The sequence below is a fragment of the Canis lupus genome, chromosome 4, assembly GCF_003254725.2.
Source record: "Canis lupus dingo isolate Sandy chromosome 4, ASM325472v2, whole genome shotgun sequence".
NCBI classification, from domain to species: Eukaryota; Metazoa; Chordata; class Mammalia; order Carnivora; family Canidae; genus Canis; species Canis lupus.
Window position 1 is genome coordinate 9,981,414 of NC_064246.1, and position 25,286 is coordinate 10,006,699.

A 25,286-nucleotide genomic window follows, 5' to 3' on the forward strand; every position below is an offset into this window, starting at 1 on the left:
CCCTGCCACTACTTCTTTAAAAAAGCATTCTTGGGCAGTCTGGGGGTGCTCAGCAGTTTAGCGCCACCTTCACCCCACAGCCTGATCCTGAAGACCCGGGATCAAGTCCCAGGTCAGGCTCCCTGCATGGAGCCTGCTTCTCCCTCTGCCTGTGTCTTTGCCTCTCTCTCTGTGTCTCTCATGAATAAATAGTCTTTAAAAAATAAAAAATAAAAAAGCATTCTCCTCCTTCTCCCTCCCCTTCTTCAGGGACTCCAAAGCCATGTATAGATTTCTTTTTTTAAAAAAAATTTTATTTATTTATTCATGAGAGAGAGAGAGGCAGAGACATAGGCAGAGGGAGAAGCAGGCTCCATGTAGGGAGCCTGATGTGGGACTCGATCCCGGGTCTCCAGGATGCCGTGGGTGGCGCTAAACTGCTGAGCCACCGGGGCTGCCCTAGATTGTCTCTTAATGGTGTCCCATATGTCCCATAGGCTTTCTTCATTCCTTTTCATTGTTTCTTTGCTTCTCTGACTGGGTAATTTCAAACCATCTGCCTTCAAGCTCGTGGATTCTTTCTTCTGTTTCATCCAGTCTGCTGTTGAAGCTCTCTACTGAATTCTTCGTTTTAGTAATTGTATTCTTCAGCTCCAAAATTTGTGGTTATTGTTATCTCAACTCATTTTGTTCTTGTGTTTTTCTGATTTTGTGAAACTGTTCACATTCCCTTGTAGCTCTCTGAGCATTTTCAGAACACTGTTTTTAATTCTTTATCAGGTAATGCATGTATTTCCATTCCTTTGGGGATCAGCTACTGGGAGTTTATGGTGTTCTTTTGGTGCTGTTATGTTCCCCGATTCTCTGTCACCTTGTGTAGGTGTATGTGCATTTTAAGAAGCAGTCACCTCTTCCAGACTTGATGGACTGGCTTCAGTAAGGAAAGACCATCACCTGTGAGTGGGGCCTGCTGGAGCATGCTCTGTCTTCAAGAGCAGTAGCTCAGGGTACCAAGAGCAGGGCAGCATGGCAGCTCCAGGTCTGATGCTGCACTGGTTCAGGCCACTGTGGTCCATAGCATCAACTGTATGATCCTTTGCCAGTGCTGCAGAGGCTTCAAGGGCTATTGGGATCCTCAGTGATGCCTTCAGGTCCAGTGGCTAGGGACCAGGGCAGGCAGCAGTGGTGGCTGTGCACATACCTGGCTGTGGAAGCCAGCCACAGGGGCTGGGGCCAGAGGAAGCAACTAGCGCTGGAGCCAGCTGCAGGCTCACAAGCAAGCAGCTGGGGGACCCTGGCTGTTGGCGTGCACTTCTATGATTGCAGGACTGACCAGGGATTAGAGTCAGGCTGGTGGCTTGCAAGGGCACAGCTGGAGGGGCGAGTGTGCATGTGGCATTGGGGGTCAGGTATGGGGTGTGTGTGTGGGGGGGCTGTCCCAGGCTGGCATCCTGCACTTGTACAGCTGCAGAAGCCTGGGTGAGCTGCCAATGCAGATCTCAGGCTCCCGCAGGGGCACTGGGAGGGAGCAGAAAGGGACTCAGACTTGGTGGTGGGGCAAAAAAGGAATGAAATCTGCAGGGGGGATCCCTGGGTGGCGCAGCGGTTTGGCACCTGCCTTTGGCCCAGGGCGCAATCCTGGAGACCCGGGATGGAGTCCCACATCGGGCTCCCGGTGCATGGAGCCTGCTTCTCCCTCTGCCTGTGTCTCTGCCTCTCTCTCTCTCTGTGACTATCATAAATTAAAAAAAAAAAATAAAATAAATAAAAAATAAATCTGCAGGGGATCCACATGGTGTACCGGCTGTTTATTTCTTCAGTGGTGAAAGGTGTGGGGTCCTCTGCAGAGCAGGTCACTGGCCACCATGGTTGCTCTTGCAGAGTAGCTGCTGTTAGCCCTTGGCCCTCTTCCTTGTTCTTAGTCATACCAAGTTCCCAATGGTATGGTGATTATATAAAATTAAAAACAAATCATTTTCAGAGATGCATAGGTCTCAGCATTGCAAGCCTCTAAGTGGTGTAAAACTGAAGTGGGTCCTTTGTGTGATGCCCCAAAAGGTTAGGGAGACTGGCTGCTCCCCCGACTCTCCTTTCCCTGGTGCTGAAAACTCTTTGTAGCCAGGGAGTTCTCTCGGTGCTGAGCAATGCTGGTCTGCAAGATGAGAGAACACAGGCAGGATGAAGCTGTTTTTCCTTCCCTTTATTTGTGGTTATTCTCAGGTTTTTTGTCTCATTGTGTTGAAGATCTTCAGTGGACTCCTGAGCTGTCTTGGAGCTGATTTAGCAGACAGCTGTCTGATGTTGTCCAAGCTGATCTGTGTGGGGAGTTGGGGGTGGGGGGGCAGAGGCTGGGACCTTCTACTTTACCATCTTGGTGATGTCATCTGGAAAAGGGCTCTAGGAGTTAGAGCCCTGTCTCCCTCCCAGACAGGAAGGGATTTAGCAGGATCATATGACCATCTTTCAGGGATTTTGCAAAAAGGGATCTTGCAGTGCATAGACTGAACATCTGACTATGTTAGAAAGCATTGGGGACAGAACTGACACCTCATCTGTCCTTTCCACAGGTACTCCCATGTACTGGGCATTGGGTGTACAAAAGGCAGCCTGTCCTAGGGAGGTCTCAGCCCATGAGTGAAGACAAATACGGATAACATACAGATAAACGTGACAATATCAAAAGTTAGGAGAATGACAAGAGCAGAATGTGTGGGCCTATGTCCAGGGGTGGGAAGGGGCTCAGAGAAGGCTCCCAGCAGAGAAATTCTACAGTGCAACACCACAAGACAGCAGGGCTGCAGCCTGACAGCCTGGGAGAGCAGGTGGGGTGTATTACAAATGAGGAGAACACACAGTCCACACAAAGCCACAGAGGCAATGGGAAAGAAAGCAGGGGGACATTCAGAGAAGCACGAGTGTCTTATCAGAGCATCACTCTCCCCTGGAAATGGGTATACTATGTACTATGGGGTATGTAATATACACTTATGGCCATGGAAATGAATATGATGACTTTTCTGGAAAAGGGAATAATGTGGGAGACTTACTCTGAATTACTTATATTACAAAAAAAGAGAAAACTCAATGCAAAATTATTGGAGCCCCCCCCGCCCCGCCCCTCAGCCTACAGAAATCAGCATCCTACTTTCACACATAGTTAGCTAGGTCCTTAAATATTTAGTGAACACAATTATCTCCATGATATTTTGGAATGCAAATTTGTTTACTTAACACTAGTTTTCTTTAAAATGAAACTTATCTATGTCGCCCAGAAGTTAGAGAAAGAAGTTGTCAGAGCAGCGGCTTATCTTTTCATTCAGTTCCCCACAGAGGTCTAAGGACAAGGTCTTCTAGCAGAAGCAGCTGAGATTACTGCAAGTTTATGACATGGCTCAACCCACCTCATACTTGGTTAGCGTAAGTCAAAGTTAAATACATTCTTCATAATGTGATACAAACACATTGAGAGGATTTAAATGAAGTATGCTTCTTGTTACTACACTGGCAGAGGTGATACTGAAAATATTTACCAACCAACATTTACCAACCGCTCTGATGCTGTGCTGGCCATGGGTAGCAGGCTGGCTGCCAGGGTGTTCCTGCCGCAGGCACGAGTGTCCCTTGCACCACGGACAGCACTTCTGGTACAATTAGCCACATGCCCCGAAAATACTGTATGAAAGATGTACACTTTGTTTTTTTGTTTGTTTGGTTTTTTTTAAGATGTACACTTTGCTTTCTCGTTATATGCTTGAAAACTTTATGTAACTCCAAGATAAGAGAAACCACCATTCTTGGCTTTGTATCAGTATCTTTTAAGAAGTTCCCAATGGTATGGTGATTATATAAAATTAAAAACAAATTATTTTCAGAGATGCATACCAGATAGTTTTGGGTGCAAGGACAGATGCCTTGGAGGTTTCCAAATGCCACAGAATTGAAAAATGGGGCAAAGGTAGAGCAAACGAAGACACACACACAGATGGCCAGATCCCACTACTGCCTTCTCACAGTAAGCAGTATTTTCTAACTCGATAGGGTGATGGCTAACACTCAGCAATGGGTCTTCCTGAATCTGTTGGGTGTTCTCAAATCCGTTTAAAGGTCTAAAAACAACTCCTTGAAGAATTTAATGCAATTGGGAAGTAACCAAGCAACAACTAGGACAAACTCCGATTATTTGTATATGAACAGGTAGAATAATTAGGAAAGAGGTTCACTTTACAACTGGCACACAAAAAAAATTACTAAGAATTCACAGGTGTTTTAAAGTCCCTCTAAATCTCCCTTCCAAAAAAAGAAAAACAAAAGGATAAATTTGACAGAGAATGAAGAACCACCTACTATGTTGCAGTATGAATTGCTAATGATTTAAATTTCTAATTTTAACATCAGATTCTTCATCACTCCGAATAATACTGATCTGCTAGGAATCAATGTTCCTTAAGATTTCAAAAACTCTTACATAAGTCACAAAAAACAGATTTTCAATAAAACCATGACTGATGTGACATTCTTATTTTCACTAAATACTGGACTTGTAAAAGAATAAACAACTTCAAGTCTAAATGGAGTTTAGAATATTTTTCCAGGAAGACTGAAAAAATACTTTTCTAGAAATGTGAATTAAGAACATCCTGAAAACTTAGTAAGTTGTGGAAAATGTATGCATAACATTTACTGGAGTATGATATAATAACATATACTTGGTTTTTTGTCCCTGATCCCTGGCACAGAGCTAAATTCCTGGGAACCTCAGATTTCTAGCTGGCTGGTCAGAAGCACAGGTAACTTGCTTGTTACTGACGCCTGAAGTGTGTATGTGTGTTAAGGGGCAGGGCAGACAAAGCCTGTAACCTGCGGAATCTGATACTATCTCCAGGTAGAAAATGTCAGAATTGAATTGTAGGCCACCTCGCTAGCATCTCTAGAGACTCAGAGAATTGGTTGAGGGTGTTGGAAAACACTCCACTGACCAATACTAAATTATCCTCCTTCATTTCTCCTAAAGGCCTTTATTAAGAACCACCATAGTTTGGTTCTCCAGCAACTTTTATTGGTCAAAAGATGTGGAATTATATGCAGTACCTGTGGTTTAATTAATAGGCTCATTTATAAACCAACTTAACATCTTATTTTAAAAATTCTTGCTTTTGAATAATCCACTGTGGTAGAATAGACATGCTTCTATCCCATGCAAAAAGCTGTTCAAAAATGAGCAGTCTGCAAAACTACCATAAATGAGACATTGAATCGAACGTTCTTCCAGTGAGGTCCAAGAAGTAGTTCAGTCTGAGTATTTCCTTCATATTCTGACTTTTCAAAAGAAGATATCCAAAGCATTAAAAAAAGCAAAATTAAAAATACCTAAAACAGATACATACTGATATTTTTATCCAAGTCACTTTCCAGAGTTTGTAGCGCCACTGTGCTCTGTTGATAACTAAAACAACGAAAGCAGTGGGCAGCTTCTAACTGAAAGGCAATGAAATCTACCAATCAGTCTGCAGCTAAAAGTCACAGTGAAAGAACATACAGATGGTGAAGAATGCTTTTTAACCATTTAGCCTTAAATAATACTGTATTTCAACTTTAAAGAAAAGTTCTATTACATGTTTTTTGCATCAACATTTTAAAATATTAGAACAAGTCTTTGTAATACAATATATATTATACTTCAATATACCTTAGGTGAATTAAAAACATGTCAACTTGATAACTGTAGTAAGGCATTTAAGTATTCAGCGAAAGCTATACAGAAATTTCTTAATGAGTGGTATTCCTTTAATATTAACTTCATTTAGTGGGCTTCCTTAAAATGAAAACATAATAAAAGACTTAAAAAAGAAGCAATGACATCATACACTGAATCCCAGGAAAAGCACAGTAACAAACAAGTTTTCCAACAGGGAGACCAGATAGAGCAGCAAACCAGCAACAGGTGAGCAGCTCCAAATTACACGGTTCATTGCATTTACAGACAGCTGAAAGCAGAATCAATTCCTTAGTAGTAAGTTTGGGTAAAGATAACAGAATCCTTGGTGCTGATCACAGTGCCTAAAACACAGCAGGTACTCAGGCTATGTTTCCTGAATTGGTCTGGGTGAAGATACTTTAAAATCAACAGAGTGCTGGACAGTGTAAAGTTCATGGAAAAGCTTTACTTTTCATTTTATTTCCATACACGAGTAACTACTGATCTAGTATTTCAAGGGTGGATTATGTAAACACTGTGTGGACTGTGGTAGACGGAATTAAATAAGCACTGCACTGGCCATCAATGCCAGTCTTTGAATATCAGGTCATAAATATAACCAACTGTGCAATATACCTGACATGATGATCAAAGTACACCTCACCATTAACAGATTTCAGTTCATATGATTAAAAAAAATAAAATTTTAGACTGCATTTAGAGCAACATTCTATCATATCCTACATCAGATACCATGCTGTGGAGACGTATTGAGCAAGAGTATATATACAGCACACAGTCAGGATTTAAACCAAAAGTGAAAGGGAAATATGGAACAGAAAATTTTTACATACATGTATACATCTAATGGTACTGTCCATTTAACGAGATTTATTGTTATATGATTTGCTGTGCCACATCTACTAGCTTGTGTAACACCCCAAATTATTTTTCTTCACACAAATATCTACTTCTGTATAAAGTAGAAAAAGATGGTGGTAAAAAAACTTCTTCTTCAAGCTCCAACAATTGTCCCAAATACCACTGTATGAACACCTAAAAAATATTAAGAACAATTTAGAAATATGCAGAACTATAAATGTACAAATACAGCTCAAAGTTCCATAGGGACTTAGTGAATGTATCTTCCAACTTTACTTAAACTTACCTACCCCTGTTAGATAATGTGGTAGGTACATAAAAAAGTCCACTGTGGTAAATGAAAAAAACAAAAGCTTTAGAAAGGTAAACTCTCCATTTGCAAATTTTATAAATAAGCCTTCTATTTTAGCAACAGACATATTTAGACTTCAATTTACCACAAAAAAGTCTCCTTATGGATAAAAAGCAGAAAAATCTCTAACCCAATTACTCTCATCACCTACCACTCTTCTCTCTTTCTGACCAAGAACCCAAGAACCCAAGGATTTCCTATAAAGTTTAAATTCTTTCAAGCAGAACATCTTTTTTAATCGGTTTAATCTACCATTTCCTATTTGATCTGTTCTTTACTCCTTTCCTCCTCTTGCCTTCTTCTTATTCAAATTATATGTTTATTCTGTTTAAATTCTTATGTTGGCTTAATAGCCCAAACTCTTTGTGATGTTGCTTTAAGACTTTTTTCTTATTAAGATTTTATTTTTATTTTTTTGAGCAATTTTAGGTTCATAGCACAGGTGAGGGAAAAGTCCCTAGATTTGCCATATGCTCCTGCCTTCACACATGCAGAGCCTCCCCCATTATCAACACCTGGGACCAGAGAGGTACATCTGATGAAGCTACAATGACACATCACCATCATTACCCAAAGACTGTTATTTACATCGTGGTTCACTCCTGATGCCATACATTGGACAAATATATAATGACATATATCCACCATTATGGTATTATAGAGTACTTTCACTGCCCCAAATATCCTCCATGCTCTGCCTATTCATCCTTCCCATCCCCAACCCCTGACCACCAGGGGGTTTCTTTTTTTTATTGTCCTCGTTTTGCCTTTCCAGAGTGTCATATTGTTGGAATCATACAGCATATCGCCTTTTCTTCAGATTGGCATCATTCATTTAGTAATATGCATTGAAAGTTCAATTCCTCTCTGCTTTTTCATGGCTTGATAGCTCATATCTTTTCAGCACCGAATAATCCATTGCTTGGATGTACAGTTTTGTTATCCATTTGCTAAAGGCCATCTTACTTGCTTCCAATTTTGAGCAATTATGAATAAAGCTGCTATAAACATCCATGTGCAGATTTTTATGTTTTCTTTTTTTTCTTTTTGCATAGACTCCATGCCCAATGTGGGGCTTGAACTCATGACCCTGAGAGTAAGAGGCACACGTTCTACCAGCCAGCCAGGCACCCAGACTTTTGTTTCCAACTCCCTTGGATAAATACCAAGGAGTGAGACTGCTGGATCATATTTACAGAGCATGTTTAGTTTTGTAAGAAGCTGCCACACTGTCTTCCAAAGTGGCTGTACCATTTTTGCATTCCCACCAGCAATCAATGACAGTTCCTACTGCTCCACATTCTTGCTCACATTTGGTGTTGTCAGTGTCTTGTATTGTGCCTATTCTAATAAGTATGTTGTAGTGGTACCTCATTGTTGCTTTAATTTGGATTTTCCTGTCAACATACGATGTGGAGTATCTTTTCACATACTTACTGCCATCTATAGTTAGTATGCCTTCTTTGGTGAGGTGTCTGTTATAGTCTTTGGCCCATTTTTAAATTGAGTTATTTTCTTATTGTTAAATTTTAAGGGTTCTTTATATAGTTGAATAACAACCCTTCATTTGGTATCTTTTAGAAATATTTTCTCCCATTTTGTGGCTTGTCTTCTCTATCTTGTTGTCTTTCCTCGAGCAGAAGTTTTATAATGGAGTCTAGCTTATCAATTATGTTTTTAGTGGATTGTGCCTTCCATGTTGTATCATTATACCCAAGGTCATCTAGGTTTTACATCTGGGTCTATGATCCATTTTGAGTTAATATTTATGAAGGGTATAAGGTATGTGTCTAGATTTTTTTTTTTAATGCGGATTGCACAGTTGTTCTAGCACCTTTTGTTGAAAGGACTATCTTTGCTCCATTGCCTCATCTCTGCTCCTTATGCAAAGATCAGTTGACTATATTTATGAATGTATTTCTGGGCTCTCTATTCTGTTCTACTGATATATTTGTTTCTTCGTTTGTCTCTACCAAACTGTCTTGACTACCATAGCTATATGGTGTCTTGGAAGTCCAGCAGCCACAGTCCTCCAATTTTGTTCTTCTTCAATCCTGTTCTTCTTCAATCCTTCAATCCTTTTGCCACTCCATATAAACTTTAGAATCAGTTTGGTTTTCCTCATATAGATCTTGTACAATTTTGTCAGAATTATACCTAAATTTTTTTTAAAGATTTTTAATTTATTTATTCATAGAGACACAGAGAGAGAGAGAGAGAGAGGCAGAGACACAGCCAGAGGGAGAAGCAGGCACGATGCAGAGAGCCTGACATGGGACTTGATCCAGAGTCTCCAGGATCACACCCTAGGCTGCAGGCGGCGCTAAACCGCTGCGCCACCGGGGCTGCCCCCTAAAATTTTTTTGAATGCCAATGTAAACAGTATTGTGTTTTTAATTTCAAACTGCACTTGTTCATTGCTGGTATATAGAAAAGTGATTGACTTTGTATACCAACCTATATCCTGCTATATATAATCTTGCTGTATGATTGCTTAGGGAGGAGTTTGTGGATTCTTTGAGACTTTCTACGTAGAGAACCATGCCGACTGTGAACAAAGACAGTTAATTTCTTCCTTCCCTATCTGTATACCTTTTATTTCCTTTTCTTATCTTACTGCATTAGCTAGAACTTCCAGTATGATATTGAAAAGGGGTGGTGAGAGGGGATATCCTCACCCCACTTCTTCTATTAGCAAGAAAGCTTCAAGTCTGAAGATGTTAGTGGTAGTTTTCTGTAGATGATCTTTACCAAGCTGAGGAAATTCCCCTCTAGTCCTAGTTTACTGAGAATTTTCATCATGAATGGGTGTTGGATTTTGTCAAATGGTTTTTCTCTTGATAGAACCATATGATTTTTCTTCTTTAGCCCATTGCTGTGATGGATTACACTAACTGATTTTGGAATGTTGAACTAGCCTTGCAAACCTGGGATAAATCCCACTTGAAAGTGGTTTATAATTCTTTTTGTACATTGCTGGATTTGATTTGCTAGTATTTTATTGAGGATTTTTGCATCTATATTCATGAGATATTGGTCTGTAGTTTTCTTGCAATGTCTTTGTCTGGTTTTGGAATTAGGGTAATGCTGGCTTCATAGAATGAGGTAGGAAGAATTCAATCTGCTTCTCTCCTGTGAAAGAGATTGTAGAGAAATGGTGTAATTTCTTCCTTAGATGTTTGGTAGAATTCACCAGGGAACCCATGTGGGCCCAGTACTTTGTTTTGGAAGATTGTTAATTATTGGTTCAATTTCTTTAATAGATGTAGACCTCTTCAAATTGTCTATTTTTTCTTGAATTTTGGCAAATCATGTCTTTCAAAGAATTTGTCTGTTTCTCATCTATGTTATTAAATTTGGGGGCATAGAATTATTCATAGTGTTCCTTTATTAATCTTTTAAAGTCCGTAGGATCTACAGTGATGTACCTTCTTTCATTTCTGATAATAGTAATTTATGTTTCCCCTTTTTCTTAATTAGCCTGGTTACAGGCTTATTGGTTTTATTGATCTTTTCAAAATATCAGCTTTGATTTTATTGATTTTTCTCTGTTGATTTTCTGGTTTTAATTTCATTAATTTCTGCTGTATTTTTTGTTTTTTCTTCTGCCTACTTTGAATTTAATTTGCTCTTCTTTTTATAATAGCGTATGATGGACACTTAGATAACTGATTTTAGAGCTTTCTTCTTCTTCTTCTTTTTTTTTTTTTTAAAGATTTTATTTATTCATTCATGAGACACACAGAGAGGAGAAAGGCAGAGACACAGGCAAAGGAAGAGGCAGGCTCCATGCAGGGAGCCCGACGTGGGACTCGACCCCGGGACTCCAGGATCACGCCCTGGGCCAAAGGCAGGCGCTAAACTGCTGAGCCACCCAGGGTTCCCCGCTTTCTTCTTTTCTAAGTATGCATTCAACATTATACATTGTCCTCTAAGCACCGAGAATGTGGGGCATCCCCCCACATTTTGGTATGTTGTGTTTTGATTTTCATTTAGTTCAAAATGTTTTTAAGTTCCTCTTGAGATTTCTTCTTTGACCCATGACTTATTTATAGGATGTTGTTTAACTTCCACATATTTTGGATTTTCCAGTTATCTTTCTGTTACTGACTTCTAGTTTAATTCCATTGTGGTCTAAGAGAAGACATTGTATGATTTCTATTCTTTTAAATTTGTTAAAGTGTGTTTTATAGCCCAGAATGTGGTATATCTTGGTGAATGTTCCATGTGAGCTTGAGAAGAATGGGTATTCCACTGTTGTTGAAAATATCTGACTTTTAATTATACAATCACCTCTGGGTTTCATAATGTAGCTACAAAAAGCACTAACAGCTTTACATTAAGCATGTGTAGAAATACTGAGTAATGAACATAGTTTAGGGTAAGAGAGCCAGCAAAGATGCTATGATAAGAGCACCTACCTGTATACTCTCATCCTGCTTCTAACAACCACATTCCTGAGCACTTGGGGCCTGTGCACGACGTGGTGACCGTAACTGTCTCAAGGCAGCATCTCCATACTGAATACCAGAGCCCATTCTTTCTGGGTCCAGCTCACCTGAGGACCAAGCAAATATATATATATATTTAAAGATTTTATTAATTTATTCATGAAAGACATAGAGAGAAAGAGAGGCAGAGACACAGGCAGAGGGAGAAGCAGGCTCCATGCAGGGAGCCTGATGTGGGACTCGATCCCAGGGCTCTAGGATCACGCCGGCTGACAGGCGCTAAACCGCAGCCACTCAGGGATTCCCCTTAAAAAAGTTTTTATGTTTCTGTGATCCCAAAAATATATTAAGTGAAAAAAGCAAAGTGTGGTACATGTGTATAAAAAATGTTTTGAATAAAGAGGAAAAAATATATACATAGGTTTTCTTATATGGGCATAAGAACATCTTTGGAAGGAGACATAAAAAAGTGAGAATAACAGTTGACTTCAAAAAGGAGTTTTAGATGGGTTGGGGCCAGGAGATAGGTAATGGAGGGAGACTTTTACTATATCTGCTTTTATATTTTTTTAATTTGGGATTATATGAATATATTATGTATACAAAGATAAATTAATAAAATTAAACTACAAAGACACCATTTCCTACCTACTCAGACTGGTATGATACCCTGTGGGCATGGCTTCAGTGAAATAACCCCTTTTATTCATTATAGTGGGATTATAAATTGCTACAACCAAAATAGAAGGAATTTGACAGCCTTTACCTAAATTCTAAATGCTTATGTTCTTTAACCTAGCAATTCCACTTTTGGTAACTTATCCTGTACATACACTTCACACATAGACTGGTTAAATAAATTATGGCAATATAAATAACTGAATATTAACTATACAAATGTACACATGTATATGTATGTACATATGTATACATATGTATATGGAAGTCTCTATATGTTGATGTGTAATGATCTGTAGACCCAGTAGGTATAAAAGCAAGGTACAGTAGAATTTATAGCATGCTAACTTTTGTGCAAAAAAATGAGAGGAGGAGGGGTGCCTGGGTGGCCCAGTTGGTTAACCGACTGACTCTTGATTTTTGGCTCAGGTCATGATCTCAGGGTGGTGAGACTGACCCCCGCATCGGGCTCCACTCTCAGTGAGCAGTCTGCTTCTCTCCTTTTCCCTCTCTCTCTGCCTTTTCCTTTGCTCACATGCATACACACTCTCTCATTCTCTCTCTCTTTAATAAATAAATCTTTAAAAAAAAAAAGAGGAAATAATGGTTTTTGAATCATATGAATGTGCAGCTTATTCAGAAAATTTAAAGTACTGCTGAAATACTTCAACTTAACTTAGATGTAATTATGATTTTGATCATCTCAAAAGAAATATATCTTGCAAGTTTCATTATGAGTCAATTTATATGTACTATATCCATGGATGCAATATTAAGGTAGCAAGGTAATTAAATAAAACTTCATGCCAAGATTAATAATAAGCATAAAAATTAATAACAATTTTGTACCAAATTTAGTAAAAAAATTTTTTTTTGTTTTCAGACCAATAAAATCCAGGATGAACTGTCTCTGTTTTCCATCTGGGTTCCTAACCCTCTCTCCCTGCACCTCACCCAGCACCCTAGTGTCTCTGTGATCTCCTCTCCACCCTCTTCTCCTTCCCCTTCCACCTTGTTTTATCTCTCAGCATTCATACATGCTAACATTTCTTCCATCACCAAAACGTCTTTATTTTTTTTAGGATTTTATTTATTTATTCATAACAGACAGAGAGAGAGAGGCAGAGACATAGGTAGAGGGAGAAGCAGGCTCCCCCTGGGGAGCCCGATGTGAGACTGGATCAGAGGACCCTGAGGATTATAATCTGAGGATCTGAACCAAAGGCAGACACTCAACCACTGAGCCACCCAGGTGCCCCACCAAAACCTCTTTAAATTAACCCTTTATACCCTACACTACCAGCACTTTCCTTCTCAAGAGAGGAGTCAACACTCAACTCTGCTTTCTCACCTCCTTTTCATTCCTCACTTGCTGCCTTCTATTTTCATAATTCTACTGGAGCTGTTTTTTTTTTTTAAATATTTTATTTATTTATGAGAGACACACAGAGAGAGAGAGGCACAGATACAGGCAGAGGCAGAGGGAGAAGCAGGCTCCATGCAGGGAGCCTGATGTGGGACTCGATCTGGGGTCTCCAGGATCACACCCTGGGCTGAAGGCGGCGCTAAACCACTGAGCCACCGGGGCTGCCCTACTGGAGCTGTTCTTGATAAAGACACCCAATGACTTCCTATTTACCCACCCCAGTGGGTATTTTTTTTAGCGTAGTTCTTAGCTGAGGAGACTGTTCTCTATTGCGCTGATAGTGAACAAGTCTTTGACTCATCATTTTGGCTGAAATGATGCCCACTTTCCCCTGGCTCTTTCCATACATCTCTAATAATTTCCTTCTCTTTCTCTTTTGTAGGTTCCTCTTCTTCTCACTCTGTCTCCAAGATTCCACTTTGATCACTGTTTTTCTCACTTTTACCTGCTCTCAGATTATCATATTTCTTCCATAGTTTCAACTACTCCTATATCCTGATGGCTCCCAATGTGTTCCACCAGTCCAGACTTCTCCCCAGAGCTTAGGAAATAATTCCATGGGCTTGTGCCAGTGGTACTGCAAAGGGAACACATCCAAAACAGAAACATCCATATTCCCTTGAACCTACTTATCCTCTGGTTCAATGACATTTCTTTACCGAATTACCCTAGTGTGACATCTAGCTACCCATGGTTCCTCATGCCTTCCTGACCCCACCTCCTTACCACTTCCCATCTCAAAACCAACTGCTCTGCCCTACTATTTAGCATATGAGTTATATGATGCTACTACCAAAATATTTCTTAGACTTATCTGTATCTTTTCATCTCTAATTCACATCCTCCTTAAAGCTCTAATCAGTCTTTTACTTGGATTATTAAAAAACGCCTTAATTGCCATCCTGGTCTCCAGTCTTGGTTCTTTCAATCTGTCTTCAACATGGCCACCAACATACATGATTTATCTCAAGTTCCAACCTGACTATATCAGTCACTGCTTACCATCCTTGAATAGCTTTCTGCCCTCTACAGCAGTGGTTCTCAGTCTTGGATTAACAGTAAAATCAGTCACAGAAGAGGGCTTTTATTATTTATTTATTTATTTATTTTTAAAGATTTTATTTATTTATTCAGGAGAGACACACACGGAGAGAGGCAGAGACACAGGCAGAGGGAGAAGCAGGCTCCAAGCAGGGAACCCGACATGGGACTCGATCCGGGGACTCCAGGATCATGCCCTGGGCCACAGGCAGGTGCTAAACCCCCAGAAGAGGGCTTTTAGAAATGCTGATGCCTAGACCATACTTCAGCCCAATTAATCAGCATCTTGAGAGGTGGGGGCTGGGATCTGAATTTTCATACATCCCAGGAGACTCTAGTGTACAGCCAGGGTTAAGACTCAGTAACCCACAAGATAAAGTTCCAGATCCTTGATGAGGATCACTAGCCTGGCTTCTGCTTCTCTCCAACCTTCTCATCGGCCATCCCTCACCGTAGTCTCTCTGTTCTAGTGATTTCAATTTTCCAGTCATTTTCTGCCAGCCTCAAATCATGCTATCCCCCCCTCTGGAGGACTACCCTCTCCTCCTCACTCCCTCAGCCAGCTCACTCTTCCTTACACTGTCAAAGATGAGTTCAGCTGTCACCTCCTCTTGGAACTCTGCCTGACACTACCTCTGTGACCTGGCTGGGCAGGTTCCCCTTCTCTGTGTCACCCAGGATCCAATGACCCCCTCAATTACTGTATCTTTTTTTTTTAAGATTTATTTATTTATTCATGATAGACACAGAGAGAGAGAGAGAGGCAGAGACACAGGCAGAGGGAGAAGCAGGCTCCATGCAGGGAGCCCAACGTGGGACTCGATCCCTGGTCTCCAGGGTTGCACCCTGGGCCAAAGGCAGGCGCTAAACCACTGTGCCACCCAGGGATCCCTCAATTACTGTATCTACCACACCGTATTATAATTATCTTTTGATGTCTCCCATGAAAGACAGTTTCTTGAGGGCAAGGGTTACAATTAAATCATTTTTGTATCCCAGCACCTGACAAGAACAGATATTCAGATATTTAAGTGCATCAATTAAAAAGTGAATGTCCAGGGAGCTTGGGTGGCTCAGTGGCATCTGCCATCAGCTCACGTCATGATCTCAGGGTCCTGGGATCAGGGTCCTGGGATCTAGCCTGCTTTCCCTCTGCTCGTGCTTACTCTTGTTATCTCTCTCTCAAATAAGTAAATAAATAAATGTATATCTCAAATAATTAAGCAAGTAAGTAAGTAAATAAATAAATAAATACCTTTAAACAACAACAAAGTTAATGTCCACATATAATTTTGGTAATATTTAAAGAAGACTCAACTTTAATAAATGACAATTATATAGTACTGTCAGCTGTCTAGATTAGGGTTATTTTAAATTTATTTTTACTGAAGCAACAAATATAATAACAAGACAGGTTATTACTGAGGCATGCTCAGCTGGCTTCAGAAATAATTTCTTCATGATGCCCAAGCTGTAAGTACCAGCATCACATATGTACCCATAATTTCCTTAACGTCACACAGGCAGGTCCCCATCAGGCCACAGAACCACTGGCCCAGCAGGGCTAGCAAGCTGCTGACAGAGAGTGGACAAAGATCCAATCATCCTCCTCTAAGCGATGGATCCATGAAAGGCCATGGTTCTAAAAGCATACCCTCCCTGAAACCCTGTCTGTCCATCCTTTCACCAGTGGCTCATGGAGGGGTGGGCTTTCACCTCTGCCATGTAGATAAGACCTTCAAAACCATAAGTGACCATTTTAGGTTGGCAGGTGAAGAGAGAAATGCTCTTTGACCAAATCACTCCTAAAAAATTAAAAAGTGATACTTAGCTAGAGAGTAAAATATGCTGAAGAAAAGTTTATTAATGGAAAGCCTTTTACCTGATTCAATTTTGTTAAGTATTTTTCTTGCACATTGTACAAAGGCCTCTTCCACATTCTCCCCCGTTAGTGCACTTGTTTCCAAAAACATCAGTTCTAAAAGTGACATCAAATAAAATGTGAAGGCATGTTGAAGATAATCACAACTGAAGTACTGACAGCCTGTTTAGTATTCTCTTCAAATAGCAGGCAAAATGGAATTTATTACTTAAAAACCACATATTTCTGTAAATACAGAATCAATAAATGTCAGTATATTTTTTTAACTGTTAGGAGAATTCTCAGCCTTTCTAAAAAGTGATGGGTATCTTGTGCTGGCACTTAAGTCTATTGGAAGGAAGTACTGGTATTAAATCCTGGTAAGGAAGCAGGCTGCCTGAAGCAGCTCAGCTGTCGATCCAAGATGAATATTTTCCACTCTTCATGTCACCACAAATACAACTGACAAGTTTATCATTTTAGGAGAGGGACTACACTGCAGGTTGTCATTCTGATGGTGAAGAGGTCCTCTATGAATTAATACTTTCCTTATCTACCACTGTACTTAATAACCCAGCAGAAAGGCTGACTCTCCTTGCTTCTGTATTTCTAAATGGCTTCTTTACAAATTCATAGTGGCTTATGTTTTTGTCACATGCTTATTTTCCTAGCATAAAACCAGTCAATTTGTAAGAATATAATCTGGTAGTCCTAGAGTCCAACTGAAAATTGATACTAGGATATTTTAGTTCTTGACTGGTTCTAAAAATTAAAATTGTTTAAAATGTCTGAATTCCGATCATTCTGTTATCTATAAGCAACCATTAATTTTATGTGTCATCCTCTGGTATTCCATATGAAAATTCAGAGAATTTTCAAAGGCATATAATCAAATAACTTAAATTTAATGTAAGTAAAATAAAACCAATAAGCCCAGTATTTCTTCCACTGCTTTCCCCTTCTATTTAGATCTAACATTTCACCAACTTAGCTCCATATTATATTAGAAAAAAGACAGGACATCATGCAATTAGGACCTTTAAAAATTATTATTATAAACTTCACTTTAGATCAAAGCCTGTGTAATTCAAAGGCCCTACACCAAAAAGTCACTATAGGATATTGGTACATTTGCTTTTATCATCATAATAACTTTGGTAGGTGGCCTGCAATATAGTGAAAATATGTTGAATAAGTCTAATCGCATTCAACACAACAGGAAATTTCACATTTCTTAAAAATGGTTTTAATCTTAAAATTCTAGTAGCTGTTATAAACTCAAAGCAATGTTATTATCCTCAAATCAGCCCATTTGAAAAGCAGTAATAGGTAAAAAATCACTTGCCATTTTCTTGGGCAAATCTGGAGGCTTCTAAGAAAGTAACTTCACGATCTGCGTCCAGGTCCTTCTTGTTTCCACAGAGGATGATCACGATGTTCTGACTTGCTAGCATTCTGGCATCTGTTAACCAATTAGTAAGCGCATTGTAGGTTTCTCGGCTGCGTAATATAAGATTGTGAAAATAGCACATGTATTTTATAAAACTAGCAATTCTTTCCAGTCATTCACACTACTCACACTGCTTTTACATACGTCAGGGTAACGTCGACAACCTTTAGGGTGACTCAGGTAACTTGCATGCCCAGTTTACACCATACCACAGGGTTTGTTGGTTTTGTTTACAGAAAAATGAAACAGCAAGTCAGATATTTAGCTGTTTGTTTTTGCCCAATTGGGGTGCCAAAAGGAAACAGAAGTTCCTTAATTTGTTTTGCAAATATTTATTGAGCTCTTAAGTCTTAGCTCAATTATGTGCAACACGGGTAAGCAAGATCTAACACCTAACTGTTGCCATTTAGCAGATCTGTGCAATATGGTGGTACTCTGTTTTGTAGGAATTTATCACATTCTTTATAAGGACTCTGTGACACAGAATCTATCTCCCTTTTCCATGAGAAACCTGAACCCAGAGAGCTTAATTAAGTTGCCCAGCCATACCAGCAGCCAGTGGCACAGCCAGGCAGGACTTAACCAGGTCTATCTAACTCGAGGACCAACTCTGAGATCTGCTGTTTTCAGCTCTGATACATTCAGTATATGTATTCTGCAGTATGCTTAGACAGCCTAAGGACTTCATACATTAACAAGCTGAGCCTTTCACACTGTGAGCAAGTACAGCAGGGCTGGGCCAGGAGCTGCACACCTTCTTGCCACAGTGCCTCATCCCGAACACGCAGACTGGGTGTGTGTTGCAGCAACAGAGTAACACCCTCTCAGCTCTGCAAGTTTCCAACCCAGAGAGAGCCACCAGATGGTGGAGTGTAGATGACATTTTAACACTGAGATCAGCGCTGTCTGAGGGACTTCCACAAGGACAAGAATGTGCCGTAACCCATAGTGTCCAATACAGTAGCCACCAACCACATGTGGCTGAGTGCTCAAGATGGGGCAAGTGAGACCAAGGAACTAAGTTTTTTATTTAATTCCTGATATGTGGATGATAGCTACACACAGAAGAGTGCACTCAGATTCTTAGGATGTGCCAAGAGCTTTATATTAACCAATTTAATAACCAGAAAATCTCATGAGTATAACACGATCATCATTATTCCAGGTAACAGATAAGGAAACAAAAGTCCAGATGGCTAGAGCACGTTGCCCGGGGACACCACACAGCTAGTGATCTGGAACTGAGGTTTGAACCTAGGCAAACAAGGCCCACAGCCTGTGCCCTCAACTTTCATCAATGTCAATTACTTCTAATAATTTATCACATGTAAACTTTCACTTTGTGAACCGTGAGAAACATGTCAAAGTATCATGCTAAAAAAAATAATGAAACACTAGGGATGCTTTATATATCTAAAGCCTCACCAGCAGATTTCCTTACACAGTTAAGTAGTACTAGGGGTTAGCTCGAACTCCTCTCAGACCCCAAATGAAAGGGCTGAGGGGATTCCAGATTCCCAGCCATACTGCCTAGCCTGACACACAAAACACACACCACATGTAGGTGAGCCTTGGGAAGATCAGACTCTGTGGGCACAGCCCCAAGCTGCTTCTTCCATGGGGGACTTCATATTACCTGGTGATGTCATAGACGAGGAGAGCTCCTGCAGCACCTCTGTAGTAACTTCTCGTCACAGACCTGAAAGAATTACACTGCTTTTACTTTCAGCCAATTGAGATCCTTTACTACTGAGCACCGTCATCTACTTTGTAAATCTCGACATGGGGACAGGCATTGCTTAAAACAGAAATGAATCAGACATTGGAATATATGTATGAGGGGCTCTTCTGTCTGAAATCATGTCACAGAAACACTGGGTAGCACTGGGGAGGTGGGGACATTAGGCCGAGGCATGAGGCATGTATGACATTTTCTAGCAGGTAAATGAAGCTCTCCCACAGAACTTAAGATTATCTTGAATTTACAAAGAGGGGTAAAGTGTCTTAAGAGAGCTAGATGGACACTAAGCATTTAGCAATCCCACTCTGCTTCCTCTGGGGGTTCCAGACCTTCCCCATGCCCCTGCAGAACTGCCCCTGCTCTTTCTCAGGGAACAGGAATGCCCTTGGATGGGAATACACTCATCTTCCAACAGAGAACCATAGATATCCTGCCCTGTACTCACCTTCTGCTCCTTCCCACTCCTAACGAGGAAGCACAGCTTTGTGCACCTTCCCTATTTTACCTATCTCCACTAAGGACCTCAGAAGACCTAGCCATTCTCACAGTCGTGCGGATTAGTAACACTTTCTCCCCTGTATTATCAGTCTCTTCTTCTTGGCTAGATCTTTTCCCATTAGCAACATAAAATGTGCTCTGGTACTTCCCATCTTAAAAAACAAGAAGCTATGCAGCACGATCCTTCAGAGCTCGTTTCTGCATCCACGTTCCACCAAAGAGTTGTCTTTGCCAGCTGTTTTCTCTGCTCTGCTGTGTCCTCTATGCCGTGTCTCTGAGTCCAGCGGCATTTCTTGGTTCTCATCCCCTCACCTTGCCTTGTCCCTCCCTGAATGTCTCCCTTTGCTTTGCTTCTGCAGCCACAACCTCCTCCTCTCTCACTGGTCAGCTCTCCTTCTACAGCCCTGGGTCATTCTCCAGAGCCTGCCCTCTTTGTACTGCAGTTCCTCAGTGCTAGGGCTCAGTCCTGGGTTTTCTTTTCTACTCATACCTTAAATTAAATGTAATCTTTGGCTCAGACTACTTCCTTGTAAAACTACTTATAAGATTCAGCTGCTGCCCCAATATCTCCATGTGACTGCCTACTGAACATATCCTACTTAATATTTGTAAGACAGAGTATTTTGGTTTCCAGATTGCAGGTCTATCCTGGTTTGGGGACCATGGCCTCACCATGCCTCTATTTGTACAGCCAGAAAGCTCTGCTCCTCACCTCCTCTTTTGCCCATCTCCATACTGGACCCATCAGTCAGGTTTTATCTCGCTAACTGAATATATCCTATATTGTGCATGTCCTTCCATCTTTACTGGTACCATCATAATCCAAATCACCAAGTCTCTGCCTGGACCCTTGCAGTCACCTATAGCTGGTATCCCCACTGCCATGTATGTTCCCACTACCACCTATGTCCCTTGGTCCATTTTCCTGAGCAACCAAACTCCTTATTAAGAACTACAAGGCTCCCCTCCCTGTGCTCAGGGGCTAGACATTGAGTTCAATTGCCCATAGGCAATGATTTAATCAATCCTGCTTACCTATTGAAACCTCCATAAGAAACACTAAATGATGGAGTTCTGAGAGCTTCTGAGTTCATGAACATGTGGAGGTGCTGGGAGGGTAGTACACCCACAGAGGGCATGGGAGCTCAGCACTCAATTCCAATATCCATTGCCCGATGTATCTCTTCCATTTGGCTATTCCTGGGTTGTATCCTTTATAATAAACTGGCAAGAGTATATACAGTGCTTTTCTAAATTCAGTGAGTCATTCCAACAATTTATTGAATCTGAGAGATGGGTCATGGGAACCTGTGAATTTGCAAAAGTGAGCGTGGCCTGGACACCAACTTTGTGACTGGTGTATGAAGTGGGAAGAGATCTGATGCTAATACCAGAGAGTCAGAATTGAGGTGAATTACTGGACACAAAGCTGGTGCTGGAGAATTGGAGAACTGGTATGGAAAACCCCGCCCCCCTCCATTTGGTGTCAGCTAACAGGTACCACAGAACATTGTCTACTCAGGGCAAAAAGGAAACTGGGGACCTTATCAAAAATAAACAAAAGGATGCATTATAACTTTGATACTTTGAAAAGGGCAGCTATTTTCAAATGTATTTTTAGTTCCTAAAACTCCCAAGGCAGATGGGTAGCCTGAAGCTTCCCCTTGCTACGTTTAGACTGCTCTGCAGATGGGCACGTGCTTTCAGAAATGGGAGAGAGGTGTAGCCTGAGAAGGATCAGGTCATTCGTTCTTCCTGGGGTCATCTCTCTGAATGGGGGGAGGCCTCTTTTCCACATATGTTAAGAAGCAAATCTTTTCCTATTTTAGTTTCTAGGAACTACCTAGTATCAAGTTTCTAGAGAAAGAGGTATGTAAGAGTTCTTCTCGAGATAAACTAAATTATATCTACTGCTGAATCACTTATTTTAAAACACTGTAACTTGACATATGGTGCCTAACAAATTATTCAAGTATACAATTTAAGCTAAATGCTCAATAAGAATACTTTTTTGAGTTATTTAATTTTCTCAAAAGTAATTTTATTTTTTTATTATTTTTTTAAACAGCACATTTTATTTTATTTATTTATTTATGATAGTCACACACAGAGAGAGAGAGAGAGAGAGAGAGAGAGAGAGAGGCAGAGACACAGGCAGAGGGAGAAGCAGGCTCCATGCACTGGAAGCCTGACGTGGGATTCGATCCCGGGTCTCCAGGATTGTGCCCTGGGCCAAAGGCAGGCACCAAACCGCTGTGCCATCCAGGGACCCCTCAAAAGTAATTTTAACCAGAGTAATACAAGTACATAGTTTGAAAATATTGCCAACAGGCTCAACATGAAAGTCTGCAGTGTCCTGCCCCACTCTTCCCTGGAAGCCCCACTCCCAAGGCCTTCGAATTTTATTTTTTCCCCTGAATGAAGTTATTAACACAATACACGCTGAATATCTATGTGCTAGATTCTACTCTGGGCTTTGGAGAACAAAAAAATAAAAACATCCCTACTTTCGTGGAACTTAGTTTCATTTTTTTGGTATATGCTTCCATATTTCTATAAAATGCTTATGAAACTCTTTCAGGGCTCTCTGCTTACCTGCTTTGATAAGAATCTAGCTCGCTCACACCCTCCCAGGCCCCTCCCTCCATCTCCTCCTCCTCCTGTCAGCTGCACCCTCTCCTGAGGGCCACCCTGTGACACTTGTCCTTTCTCTTCTCCCTAGCCGGGGCCATCTGGCTGGACTGCATCGTCCTCTTTCAGGCTTTACCTCCTTATATTGAAGAAGTATATCCTCCTGAAGTTTCTAAGAAAGAATATGTGAAAGATAAACTTTGTTTCCCCTATTCTAGAATATCTAAAGGTTTTCTGACTTTATTCTCACATTTGATTGATAGTTTGGCTAAGTTGAGTATTTAAGGTTGGAAAGGAACTTTTCATGCTGAGTTAGAAAGGCAAGGCTTCAGTATCTTCTAGCTTCCTGAAGTTGCTATTGAATGGTAAAATGCAATTCCTCTTTCTATCCTTCAAAGTGACTGGTTTTCCTTCTTAGGATCTTTTTGCATCTTTACTTCATCTTTGTCCTCTTGAAATTTTACATGACATAAATAAGTGAGATTTCCCCCCATTCATTTGTATTTGGTGTAAGGTGGGCCCAATATATCTGGGATCTCATTTCTTTGGTAGAAAATTCCAGAGATTGGGCTCTTTTACTGGGGAAGCTAATACATTAGTATATTTAGACCTTTCCTCTGGAGCTCTTCATTTTTCCGTAGAGAGAAACTGTTTCTCCTGAGAGTATGTATACCCCTGGCTGCCAGCAACCAGGGTGTGTGTGTTGTGGGGGTGTGGGGGTGGGTCAGGAGTCACAGACTTGCACTAACGTCCCTCTTTTCAGTCCTTCCTTCATCCCTGTCCTCTGCTGCTGTGCCTTTGGACTTTGTGTCTTGACCCTGTTTCAACTCAGATACTGAACTTCTCACAACGTGGGTGTGTGCACACACATATGTAAACACCTTCACCCTTCCTCCTGCAGAACCTAATTCTTCCACATCCTGACCTCTTCCAGGATGCAGAAGAACTGACCTCCAGCTCACTGGCCTTCCCCCTTCACAGATACTTAAAATGCAGCTCCCTCAGCACTCAGGCAGTCACCATTCACATCTTATCTCTAACATAGCTCTGAAATCTCTTCATCGTAATTATGGAGTCTCCCTTTCTGGGTCTTTGTGAGTTATGTTGTTTTATAATCATTTCAGGGAGGATTAGAAAACATTTAAGTCTGGACTGAATCCACAATGTTCAATCAGTGGTTCCAGAGTGGTTTTCATATTTAAAAATTTTCAAAGCAAATAGTTATTGAACATTTCAAATATAATATATACCTGATTTTAATGCTATAAGTGAGAGTGAGTTTTACTTAACTAAAATTTAAAACTGTGGGGCAGCCCTGGTGGCTCAGCGGTTTAGCGCCGCCTTCAGCCCAGGGCCTGATCCTGGAGACCCAGGATCGAGTCCCACGTCGGGCTCCCTGCATGGAGCCTGCTTCTCCCTCTGCCTGTGTCTCTGCCTCTCTCTTTCTCTCTGTGTCTCTCATGAATAAATAAATAAAATCTTAAAAAAAAAAAAACTCTCTTAAAAAAAATTTAAACCTGTGAATATCTGTTCTTTTTTGATTTTGTGTATTTGTTCAAAAAACACAACTAGAATATTAATCCATTTTCTTGCTTTAGTAATTACAGTCTATTAAACATGTAACCTCATCTGCAGTGATCTGGGGTCATCGCTCCAAACATTGATTATGACTGCAGTATAATAAAACTGTGCAGGAGAGAGTATCTGGTGGAATGTATATCAACCATCAGAACATGCTCTAGTTAATATAAAACAAAAGAAAACCCCAAAAGAGATTTTAAAAATTCTCCTTTAAAAATCAGAGAAGGGCAGCCCCGGTGGCGCAGTGGTTTAGCGCCGCCTACAGCCTGGAGTGTGATCCTGGAGACCTGGGATGGAGTCCCAAGTCAGGCTCCCTGCATGGAGCCTGCTTCTCCCTCTGTCTGTGTCTCTGTCCCACCCCCCTGAATAAATGAATAAATCTTTAAAAAAATAAAAATAAAAATCAAAGAGAAAAACGGTTTTACTATTTGTTTGCCTTAATTTTAATCTAAAAGTATTCTGTAGAATAAGCAATGCCACATCCTCCTAATGTACTCACTAGTCCCAAAGAATAAATTAGCCTCTACATTAGGGTGTGTTCACTCAAAAGAGATTCTAATGCATTTTTCTAATGCTGCAAAGAGACTTTTAGCTTGTGTTAAAGCTTCCAGAGGTGAAGTTTTTGAAATGTGTGCAGGGGAGGAGGAGACTATATATATGAAGAGACTATAATTGATTATTTCAAATCCAATTTTCAAATATTTTTATTAAATTAGAGAGAAAGCTACCTGAATCGTTCTTGGCCTGCTGTATCCCATATCTGTAACTTTACATATTTACCACCAACATTTATTATCTTTGAACCAAATTCCACTCCTATTGTATGATTTGAGTCATCTTTGACTGAAAAAGAAAAAGAACAAGATATTTAATTTCAGAACATTAAAAAAACACTTACAGACTTAAACAAATAAAATCATGGGTTAAAGTCAATGGAAATGTAATTTACTGTAGCCTTTCATTCTCCAATAGTGAGTTGATAAGAAGCACTCACTGTTTTAAACAGAACACACACACAGT

The 25,286-nt window shown here is 40.5% G+C and overlaps 1 protein-coding gene across 5 annotated transcripts in view; it reads right to left on the reverse strand.

Annotated features, from left to right (window-relative positions):
• Positions 1–5,013: 5,013 nt before the first annotated feature.
• The window catches only part of RAB4A (RAB4A, member RAS oncogene family), a 50,904-nt gene continuing 30,631 nt past the window's right edge, over positions 5,014–25,286 (reverse strand). For 3 of the 5 annotated variants that reach the window (XM_025448451.3, XM_025448449.3, XM_035715540.2), the window contains 6 exons: positions 24,995–25,109; positions 19,452–19,514; positions 17,711–17,865; positions 16,387–16,482; positions 11,330–11,466; positions 5,014–6,730 (listed from right to left, as the gene is read on the reverse strand). In XM_025448451.3, the coding sequence (XP_025304236.1) occupies positions 11,351–11,466; positions 16,387–16,482; positions 17,711–17,865; positions 19,452–19,514; positions 24,995–25,109 (545 nt within the window). In that variant the 3' untranslated portion in view covers positions 5,014–6,730; positions 11,330–11,350. The remainder of the gene's footprint in view (positions 6,731–11,329; positions 11,467–16,386; positions 16,483–17,710; positions 17,866–19,451; positions 19,515–24,994; positions 25,110–25,286) is intronic. The other 2 variants (XM_035715542.2, XM_025448455.3) reach the window with 1 other exon arrangement.